Source organism: Aegilops tauschii, chromosome 6 (genome assembly GCF_002575655.3).
Source record: "Aegilops tauschii subsp. strangulata cultivar AL8/78 chromosome 6, Aet v6.0, whole genome shotgun sequence".
In the NCBI taxonomy this organism is placed as follows: domain Eukaryota; kingdom Viridiplantae; phylum Streptophyta; class Magnoliopsida; order Poales; family Poaceae; genus Aegilops; species Aegilops tauschii.
This window is the reverse complement of record NC_053040.3, coordinates 481,337,272-481,349,088: the sequence shown is the minus strand read 5'-3', so window position 1 is coordinate 481,349,088 and position 11,817 is coordinate 481,337,272. Positions and strand designations below refer to the sequence as shown.

At 45.0% G+C, this 11,817-nt stretch overlaps 1 protein-coding gene across 1 annotated transcript; it reads right to left on the bottom strand.

The window, feature by feature from the left end:
- Positions 1-1,543: 1,543 nt before the first annotated feature.
- LOC109734367 (uncharacterized) lies at positions 1,544-2,305 on the bottom strand. Its single transcript, XM_020293573.1, has one exon. It carries the CDS (start codon positions 2,303-2,305, stop codon positions 1,544-1,546), a length of 762 nt encoding a protein of 253 aa, XP_020149162.1.
- Positions 2,306-11,817: the final 9,512 nt, after the last annotated feature.

The window sequence follows — 11,817 nt, the reverse complement described above, 5'->3', positions numbered from 1 at the left end:
AATATTTGTCACAACCCGAACATTTTGGTTTTAACATTTGAAAACTTTTGTTCTTTGCCTTTAAATGCTATTTGAATTTGGATCGATTTTGATCTAACGCGAATTTAATAACAGTAACCATGGTCACGTGGCACCATTAATGTGGGATTACCGTGGCCTACTTATCCGGGCGTCACAGGGTGATCGGTTTAAACTTGGACGAGATTTTTCATGCCAATCATAGAACCACAAATTATACTTAACCAATGTTTTCGAGTCGACCGGTCGCTCGGGGGGTGGGGGGTGCGACTCTAGACTAGTCTAGACTCACGGTCGACGAGTCGACGTGAGTTAAGCAGTAGGTAGTACACTAGTAGATACATTAAGTTACATGCAAATGCAACCAGATTCAAATGCAAGGAAATAAGTTCATCACTTCAAGTCTACAACACCAAAACACTAATGGCAGATAGAAACAAGAACACATCTTCAAGCAATCAAGCCTCAAGCTCCATGTTTTCAAGCTGAAATTCGGTGTCTTCATCATCTGGCGATTCAACATCCTCTTCATCGCTGCTCTCCATGTCTTTGTCATATTCTGCCGCTTCTAATTTAGCCCTCAACTCTTCATCATGCACAACCAGCCTTGTTCTTGCATTGTTTCGAGTGTAGGTGATATAAGGGCATATGGGTTGTGCAATAGACTCGCTAGGATCACCACGAGCTCTCCTAGGATAGTTGCGGCCTGCTAGAGAAGTCGACGCACCCATGGCTTCATCAACTTGAGACCATAGTAGTGGTGTTTCACCGTCCATGACTTGAGCTTGATCTTCATGTACCAGTTCAGCATTGATATCAACCCATTCATTGTCCCATTGGAATTCTTCTAGGACAAGTGGACTAGATTTCTTTGCTTTAGAGCCTTGCTCACGCAGATTCTGAAACCTGGCTTCCATTTCCGGTTGTACGAGACATATGATAGCTTGTTAAGTCTCTTGTACTCTAGACGGTTTCTCCCTTTGGTGTGGATCTGCAAGCACACAAATATGTGAGAAGCTGCTGCAATTAGCCTATCAAACCAGCCAACTAATGGCTACTTACATGAGCAAATACACTCCAATTGGGCTCGCAGCCGGATGCTGTACAACATAGACTAATGATTTGCAAGAGTTTGGAGGTCAAAAGCAAGGCCACCATAAGCATTCCACCAAAGAACTACAAAACCAAGAAGTCTCACATTAAAGAGAAGGCCATAATAACCAGCAATTAGTGGAGTAATTGAGCTGAACAAGCTGCCATAAAATTTATACTTACGCGGGCTTTTTTTGTCACGGTCTTTAATTGACAATGGCTTCGAGAAACATGCACTCCCCGGCTCATAGTCGTCAGCTTCCTTACTTATAGTTGCTTGTTGCTCATCATCGGGCACCATCTTCCATAGCACATCATTGAACATTGAACGGAGACGGGAAGCTTGTCTTTTGTTGGACTCCTTAATGGCAAAGAACTTATTTGGGTTCAAGAACAAAGCAGCCCCATGTAGCTTCTGTTCCATCTGATTATCCTACCTCTTATCAACAATAGCTACCACTTGACCTAGGAGGTTTGGCTTATGTGTCAAAGCTTCCTTTATGTGTGTCTTTGCAACATCCATGGCTGCCCACATTTCTGCCATAGCCAGAGTCTCATCACCATCAGCAATCCTCAAAGCTCTAAGAAGTGGTTGTGAAGCTCTCATGCAACACTCCACTGATTGCCAAAATGACACGGAGATCACAGTTGCTTCATCCGCCTTCCCTCCTTCGTTGTCCTTTAATTTGTTTGCATACCATTGTGTGCTAACAAAGAGAGTTTTCAATGTTTGCCTTTGCTTCCACATGCTTGGCAAAGTAAGGAATGACGTAGCAAAACGAGTTGCTCCAGGCCTCACAATTTCTTGCTTACCATTCAAGCTTCTCATTAAATCAAGAACCTTTCCATGGGAATAAATAAATCTGGTTGTTCTCTTTGCTTTAGCAATGCAACGGCTGAACTCTTTGATCTTCCCGATGTCCTCTAGCATAAGATCCAAACAGTGGGCAGCACAAGGTGTCCAATACATTGTAGGATACTTTTCCATTAGAAGTCTACCGGCTACCTTGTAGTTAGAGCCATTATTGCTAACTACTTGGACTACCAATTCAGGGCCAATTGCATCAATTTGTTCACTCAACAGCTTTGCCACCAGATTTGCATCAACTGTTTCAGAAGAAACATTGGCTGTCCCTAAGAAGAAGGTACCTTCTGGACTATTGACGAGGAAGTTGATCAAGTGCCTCCCGGTCATGTCCGTCCAACCATCTGACATGAGTGAGCAACCATATTCTTTCCATGCAATCAAAATATTCTAAATCAACTAGCATACTAAATCAACTAAATCAAAATGTTCTAAATCAACTAAATCAACTAGCCTACTAAATCAAAATGTAGCAGGGAGGAGGGGTTGTGGATGGAAGAGGGAGGAGGGAGAAGGAGGGGCGACTCGAGGAGGGAGAAGAGAGTAGGACGGAGGAGGAAGACGGAGCGAGGAGGGGCCGGCCGGCGGCGAGTGGAGGGAGGACGAAGGAGGAAGGCGGAGCGAGGAGGGGCCGGCCAGCGGCGACTGGAGGGAGGACGGAGGAGGAGGCCGGTACCGAGTCCAGCGAGGAGGAGGAGGTGACGGCGGCGCAGATCGAAGGAGGGTCGACGGGGAGGACCGGCGTGGGGGGTTGAGGGGGAGATCGAGTGAGTGTGAGTGTGAGTGGATCGGATAGAGGAGAGTGGGGGAGATGGAATGGCTTAGCAGTAGCGCGCTATAGCAAAAGGCGCTACTGCTAAATGATCTAGCAGTAGCGCCTTTCACAAAGAACACGCTACTGCTATGTGTCAGCATGTAAAATAGACATCAAACATACATTGATCATTAATTATCTTTTTGTGTACAATTTGATTTGTCAATACGAGTCCTCGCCAGTTTAGGAACTGTTGAAGATTCATATTGCGGCCATAAATTCTACACATAGAGTTCAATGAAGACCAAGTGCTTGTGAAAGTTTGAGAAGTAACATATTTAAGGTGGTACAAACTCTCTTCATGGAGCGAGGTGGGACTAAATTTTTGTAGTAAACTTAGCAGTAGCGGTTATTGTGCAAATGTGCCACTGCTATGATCCGTAGCAGTAGCGCTCTTCATATTAACGCGCTGCTGCTAGAACTAGCCTCGCGGCGGCGGCGTGGCAATTATAGCAGTAGCGCGTCTTAGACCGGACGCGCTACTGATACATTTATTTTAGCAGCGAGTTTTGTGCGCACGCGCTACTGCTAGTTAGCAGCAGCGCCTTATTTTAAAGCGCGCTGCTGGTAAGATTCTCTGTATAGGCTTTTCCCTAGTAGTGCTGCCCTATAGATTCCAATAGAATCTCCCAACTCCTTGAATTGACAATATTGAGTGGAAGGCAATTCTCATACAAAAAGTCAGCTACATGACCATCTGCATCATCTTTTTGCTCCTTTGTCTTCTTGTTGTAATCCTTCATGGTCTTTTGAGTGCCCTTTGACATATGTCTCTCGGCAATCACCGGTGTCTTCCGAATCTGATCTGCAATGGACTTTCCTTGCTTCTTTGCCACCGTCGATGCCAAATGAGTAGTCCCCTCTGATTTCCTTTTCGTGGAGGCGTTGGAGTTGGAAGCTCTTGAACTTGATGCACACTTCTCTTGTTCAGCACCTTCTTCACCATCTTCTTCACCACCTTCATCTCCATCAAGATTTTTGAAACGGAATGAGTGAGTCCTCAAGTAGTCGTGCATCTCCTTTCGAATTTCAGGGGTTGTTTTGGTGCACATACTCACAATTGTAAACCCCCCAACAAGGTGTTTCTTCATCCTACAAGGTCCAGAGGTAATTTGCTTGCCGCACAAATTACATTGCAGCAGCAACCTCTTGTTAAGATCTGGCCAGAATGCATATTTCCATGTTGGATACTTGCTCTTTGTTAGCCTCCTCTTAGGATCTTTGAATGGATCATAGTGCTCATCAGCTTCTTCTGCAGCTTGAGCTGATCGAACAACTTGGGATATCTCTGGCTAGGAGGACATGGTGCTTGCTGTGAATCTGTGATAGAAGGAAAGACAACTCCACTTAGTTGTTTTTTTTCACCAAATCAAGCCCTAAGCTACCTAGCAGAAACACTAGAGGTCCTCCTAGCAGCAGCAGCATCTAGATCAGAGCAAAAGGAAAGAGAGGAAAGAGGATACATGATAGTACTTAACCAAGACAATAAGTGAGGAAACAGACTCTAATTTTATACTAAATTTTTATACTTTAAAAAAACTCATATTGAAGTCTTAATTAGTATAATTTCTCTATTATTATTTGACATAGTTAACTATATAATTATGTTAATTTCTAAATATTTCATATGGAGTTATTTTTTATACATTTGTCGTGTACATTATTAAACTTTTCCGTTCTGCTAAATTTAAACCGTGTGTTGCAAAGTTCTCTTTGAAATAAGTTTTGACAATTGCACATACTATATACGTTACACATATATGTTTGTCTGTTTTTGTGTTTGTTCACATATTTTAGTATTAGTATTAAATATCATGGCAGAGATCTGTATGATCTAACTAATATCTCAACAATCGTTTCTAGTGTATTATTTGGTAAGCATTTTTATAGAAACTACTAAATATAAATTGGGCGGTTGGCAAATGTTTCTTACAAGTTGTCTTCATAAATAAGTTGACGTAGTGTGCATCCTCTATACTTGATATTGACATCGCTTATAGTAATCAGTGATGAACACAAACATACAGACGATTCTACTTCTGCATAAGTACACCTTGATTTTTTACATGCTTGTCATGCTTTGGTTTGATTTTGTGTATACAAGAGATCTTCCCAGTTTCAAAACAAAAACACTTGAATGGAATTAAACATGAATTTTTTTTAACAAAGATTTATGTACACTTGAAGGATGTCCATTGGAGGGACGCATTCGATGTGTTTGACCAAAGGTTTAGTGTAAGTTGATGCGACATGCTCATTCGATGGAATTAAACATGAAAGATTTGGAAAAAGTTTACGAATTCAAAAAATTGACGAATTAGAAAAAAGTTTGTAGATTTTTGAAACATATTCAAGGATTCAAGAAATGACTAAATTTGAAAACAATGTTTGCATATTAAAAACAATATTTAGTAATTCACAAAATGTCCGTGGATTCAAAAATGTCTTTAATAAATAAAATCCTGAAAATCAAAAAATATTTAGGAAATTGGAAAAGTTCATGAATTCAAAATTTAAAAAGATGTTCATGAATTCCGAATTTGAAAAGATATTCAAGAATTTAAAATAGGAAAAAATAAAGAAGGAAAAAGAATTAGGAAAAGGTTAAAATAAAATAAAAATACAAAAATGGGAACTAAAGACAACAGAAAGGAGAAACCGAAACCCATGGAAATCCCACATAGAAAAAACTCTATACGAAAAACGTGCTAAAGATACACAACGCAATATGTCCAATAAGCCCAAATGATATCGATGTCTTGACAAAGAAGATCGATTAGCATCAACTCAAAAAAAAAAGATCGATCAGCCGCCAACATGTCGGCGGCTCCTCATCACCGACCGCCGCACGGCCAGGGCGCCACCACCGACTCCTCGCCCTTTCTTCACCACCTCCACCAGCGTGAGCTACCGTAGCCCAACACCGGCGTCAGACTTGTCACCGGAGGCGCCTACCAACCCCATGCAGTGGTGGGTTTCATCGGAGTCCCTCCCCTGCAAGATCTGCTGCATTGCGAGGTTTGGAAGTGCTCCCCTTGATCAACTCAACTCGCTGCAGATGTGAAATTGACACCCTAGAGCACAACATAAATTGACTCTGCTGCAGCCGCAAATTTAAATTGTGTCTCTATCTAGAGTAGAAGCAAATCGACTCTGTGGAAGGGATAAAGAGGGATTGGCAGAATACGATGGATGTATTATTGAGCTTCGAGGGAGAGTATATATTGTGTACAAGACTTGGAGGGAAGACGCCTCTCCTAGAGATTAGGTAGGAGACAGATTAAAAATCCTAGACTACCAAATACATGTATCCCAAATATATCTCTGACACCCCCCTCGCAGTCGTAGCGGTAGCGTTGCGAACAACAGGAGTGTCGCAGACTATCAGACTGGAAAGAATAGCCGCTGATGGGCTAACATCCCCCGCAGTTGCAGCGGGAGCGTCATCGACGGTGTCGCGTTACGGACGCGTCGACTGTAGAGGAAGCCAACGAGTTGCTCAAGCGAGGTGATAGCCCTTTGTGTCGATGTTAATGTAGCTGAGAGCGTAGGGTGGTGTAGCCGTAGTCGAGGTAGCCGAACGAGAGACGCTGATACGTCTCCAACGTATCTATAATTTTTTATTGTTCCCTGTTGTTATATTATCATTCTTGGATGTTTTACAATCATTTTATAACAACTTTATATCATTTTTTGGGACTAACTTATTGACATAGTGCCCAGTGCCAGATGCTGTTCTTGCTTGTATTTTACTTCGCAGAATATCAGTACCAAACGAAGTCCAAATTCCACGAAACTTCTTGAGATTTTTTTCTGCCCAGAAGACAAGTTGGGAGCCAAGGAAGAGCGCCAGGGAGGCCCGTGGGGCCCACAAGACACCAGGGCACGCGTGGGTTCTCTCCACCGCCTATTAGCTCTATAAATACCCAAATATTTCAGAAACCCCGGGGGAGTCGACGAAACACAATTCCAACAGTCGCAAGTTCCAGAACGACAAGATCCAATCTATAGCCCTATTTCGGTACCTTGCTGGAGGGGAACACGATCACATAGGGGTTCATCATCCTCACCGGTGCTCCTCCGATGATGCGTGAGTAGTTCATCATAGACCTACGGGTCCGTAGGCAGTAGCTAGATGGCTTCTTCTCTCTTTGATCTTCAATACAATGGTCTCCTCAATGAGATCTATTTGATATAACTCTTTTGCGGTGTGTTTTTGGGGATCCGATGAATTGCGAGTTTATAATCAATTCTATCTATGAATATTATTTGAGTCTTCTTTGATCTCTTATATGCATGATTGTTATAGCCTCGTATTTCTTCTCCAAAACTTTGGTTTGGTTTGGCCAATTAGATTGATTTTTCTTGCAATGGGAAGAGGTGCTTTGTGATGGGTTCGATCTTGCATTGTCCTCACCCAGTGACAGAAGGCGTAGTGAGGCACGCATGTATCATTACTATTTAGGATAAAAAGATGGGGTCTATTCCTACATGAATAGATCTTGTCTACATCATGTCTTATTGCATTACTCCGTTTCTCCATGAACTTAATACACTAGATGCATGCTGGATAGCGGTCGATGTGTGGAGTAATAGTGATAGATGCAGAATCGTTTCGGTCTACTAATTTGGACGTGATGCATATATACATGATCATTGCCCTGGATATCATCATAATTATTTGCTCTTCTATCAATTAACCAACAGTAATTTGTTTACCCACCGTATGCTATTTTCTCGAGAGAAGCCACTAGTGAAGTCTACAGCCACCGGATCTATCTTTTATCATATTGTTTTCAGATCTGTTATTCCAAAACCCCAAAAATACCTTGCTGCACTTTTTCTTTATTTATTTTATTTTGTATTTTCTCAAGATCTATTTATCCAATCTTATACAATTTAATCCATCTCAATATCGTGGAGGGATCGACAACCCCTCTTACGCGTTGGGTTGCAAGTTTTTGTTATTTGTGTGAAGGTACCACTTACATAGTGTTGCTTGGTTCTCCTACTGGATTGATACCTTGGTTTCGTAACTGAGGAAATACTTATCGTTGATGTGTTGCATCATCCTGTCCTCTTCGGGAAAATACCAACGCGAATACAAGCAATCAGACGCCATGGTCGATGTAGAGTCAGCGTGGCTGGTGTCGAGGTAGGCGTCGTGGACCGGGAAGAAGAGCGGTGGCGGCGGTCTGAGGTGGCGGCGGCGGCTAGGTTAGGAGCACGGCGGTGGTGCTCGAAGTAGGCGAGGAAGAACCCGACAACATGATGAAAATCGGCGCGGACGGTAATGTTTCCGCGTCTAGGGAGGTGGCGTGGCACGTACCACGTAGGAGTCAGCGCGTGGGGACGGCGGAGTGGACTGTATGCCGCGGCGCTACGACCCAAAGGGGCGACGCAGCGGTAGCGCGCAGTCGGGGCGACAGGGGAGAAGACCTCAGGGTGGCGGCAGGGACCGCGTGTCACGCTCGCTACGGCCCGATGGGGCGACGCAGCGGCAGTGTGAGGGTCGGTGCAGTCATGGGGACGGCCTAGAGCGGACGGCCTCGAGGCGGCAGTGGACCGCGGGCCACGGCACTACGACCCAAAGGGGCAACGCAACGGCAACACCCAGGTCAGTGCATCCACAGGGAGAACCACGGGGCGACGGCAGGAACCGCGTACCACGCTCGCTACGACCCGATAGGGCGACGTAGGGACAGCACGAGGGTCACTGCAGCCACAGAGATGGCCTGAAGCGGACGGCCTCAGGACGGCGGTGGACATTACGATCCGAAGGGGCGACGCAACGGTAGGACACGGGTCGATGCAGCTGGGGAAAAACCATGGGACGGCGACGCTGCTGTCCGAAAAGACGATGCAACTACAGCCCGTTGCTCGATCGGACAGACGCGCTATACTCGTAGACGATCCCCATAGACATGGGGAGCTGGGTGCAGACGGCTGAGTAAACCGAAAACACAGCAAGCAAGATCGAGAAGACGCGCAGGGATGCAGGTAGTCGTGCAGCCGATGGGAACCAGCCTTGTGCACGGATGCATGCATGCACCCAAGCATACTCGCACGTGATGCAACCCACATGCAAGTAGCAGGACTTGCACAGGTTGCATGATTCACATCCGGTGTAGATCGACATGGCAGTCAATGACGGTGCAACCGGCCACCGCAACAGCACATGCGTTGCACGCGTGAACCTAGGGCGATCCGGGTGAAGGCGGGAGTTGTTGTCGAGGTCGGAGTAGAGATGCGTTGTAGATGACGAATGGTAATGGACGATGCAACCCGATTTTTAGATCAGAGAACCAAAAAAGATTACCGACCAACTGATCGGTCAGAGAGAAAAATCCCAATCAACGAATCAGGAAAAGGGCTCTCTAGGGCAATTGATCAACACAATCGGCGGACAAACCCTTGGTACGGGCAGCGGGGCCCTTGGTGGCGATCATGGAGATCGACCGCCTCAGGGACGGCAAGATGCGGAAGCGATGGCGGCTAGGGTTTAGGATCGGGGTAAGGCTGATACCATGGAGAAGGGATAGAGAGGGATTGGCGGGGTATAATGGATGTATTATTGAGCCTCGAGGGCGAGTATATATTGAGTACAAGACTTGAAGGGCAAGAAGTCTTTTCTAGAGATAAGGTATGAGACAGATTACAAATCCTACACTACCAAGTACATGTATCCCAAATATATCTCTGACAGACTCATTGCTGTCTCACAACCAAAAATCATCGCACATAACTGACCAAGTGCGCGCCACGTCGCAGTGGATCCTGAGTTACAACATTCTGAATTTTCACGACCATAAAGATGCCATTTTTCTTTGCTCCCATTGCTTCAACAGATGACATGAATTTGTTAGTAGTACTTGTATAGTAACCACTGACACAGGAAGACGTGTGTTCAGTAACCAGTCAGCTGGACAGCTTCCTCTCTGCATGTTCTGAGTTCATACAAGATGGCATTTTTTTTCTTTCTAGAATTAGTATTCAGTGACCACTGGCACTAGACAAGAACTGTTGTTCCATAACACACAAGTAGTACTAGATATGATTTCTCTGAAGATCATGGGCAGTTAACAGGAGAAAAGAAACAAGTCTTGCATGTTCAGACTTCAGACTTCAGACCATAAGCAAGAATTCCCTGCACCATTAGTTTAAGCATGCAATCACATGGGAACAGAGTGGGAGACAAACTAAAACAAAAGGAGGCGCCAGATGCCTCAACTCCAAACACAAGATTTTTATTCTCAGTTTCTCACCAGTAAACACACATGCACGTGAGAAGCATCATTCCTTTGATGTACAGATCAAACATTTTCTATGACAGCTGCAGCTCATCATGAACAAAACCTGACTGATTCATCAACTAATCATTGTCACATAGATTTGACTGTCATTGACTGAACTCGGTCTTTGCACAAGTGAGACGACATTGTTGCGCATGCGATCTTTCATGCACGATTCGTGCACAACAGGATTTGCCGAAATTGCAGCAAGAAGAGTGTCAGTACTAGCTGAGTAGGAGCAGGGAGAGGCTCGAGTAGCTATATCCTATAGCCCGTCGTGGTGCTGCCAACTGCTGCTGCTGCCATTGCCATTGCGGGCAAAAGGCGCAAATTTGACCTCAGGACGAAATTATTTTACAAACTAAACTGTTTTTAAAAATATTTCACCTAGTTGACCTTTAATGTGCAATGCCTAACAGCAGGGCGCTGCACTCTACTGTGCAGCGCCTAATTGTCCTGTGTAGCGCCTGACAACTAGGCGTTGCACTACACTATGCAGCGCCTAGCTGTAAGGAGCTCCATAAAAGGTTCAACGGTGTGAATTTTTTTTAAAACAATTCAGTTTGTGAAATACTTTTGCTTTAAGGTCAAATTTATCAATTTTGCCGCCATTGCGAGTAAGTATCATGGTGGCAGCAGCGCCAGGCTGATGGCGACAACAAGCAAGAGCAGATGGTGTGAGACGTGACCAATACTACATTACTTGCATGGCGTACGCGGATGTAAATTAAGTTGTACTCGAGGCGACGAACTGAAAAGTAGTACGCCCTAGACGAGCATCTGATGCCAGCTCCAACGCACGATCCCAAAAATGGTCTGGCCGCGTCCGTTTTAGGGTAAATGGACATAACAGCCTTCGAGTAGCTATAGCCCGTGCCCGTCGTGGTGCTGCCAGCTGCTGCTGCTGCCATTGCCATTGCGGGCAAAAGGCGCAAATTTGACCTCAGGACGAAATTATTTTACAAACTAAACTGTTTTTAAAAATATTTCACCTAGTTGACCTTTAATGTGCAATGCCTAACAGCAGGGCGCTGCACTCTACTGTGCAGCGCCTAATTGTCATGTGTAGCGCCTGACAACTAGGCGTTGCACTACACTATGCAGCGCCTAGCTGTAAGGAGCTCCATAAAAGGTTCAACGGTGTGAATTTTTTTAAAAACAATTCAGTTTGTGAAATACTTTTGCTTTAAGGTCAAATTTATCAATTTTGCCGCCATTGCGAGTAAGTATCATGGTGGCAGCAGCGCCAGGCTGATGGCGACAACAAGCAAGAGCAGATGGTGTGAGACGTGACCAATACTACATTACTTGCATGGCGTACGCGGATGTAAATTAAGTTGTACTCGAGGCGACGAACTGAAAAGTAGTACGCCCTAGACGAGCATCTGATGCCAGCTCCAACGCACGATCCCAAAAATGGTCTGGCCGCGTCCGTTTTAGGGTAAATGGACATAACAGCCTTCGAGTAGCTATAGCCCGTGCCCGTCGTGGTGCTGCCAGCTGCTGCTGCCGCCATTGCAAGTATTGTAGTGGCCAGGGCCGGGCCCACAGTTGTGCCGAATGTGCGGCCCGCACAGGGTCCATAATTGAGGGCCCCAAATATGTTATATAGGCCTACTATTTCTAGAAAGAAAATCCTAGGTGCCGATGGAGCTGGTTCTGAGTCGAGGCCATCGAGCGCTGCTGGTTATCGACTCGATCGATCTTTCAGAAAAAAAAGAATCTGCTCGATCGAT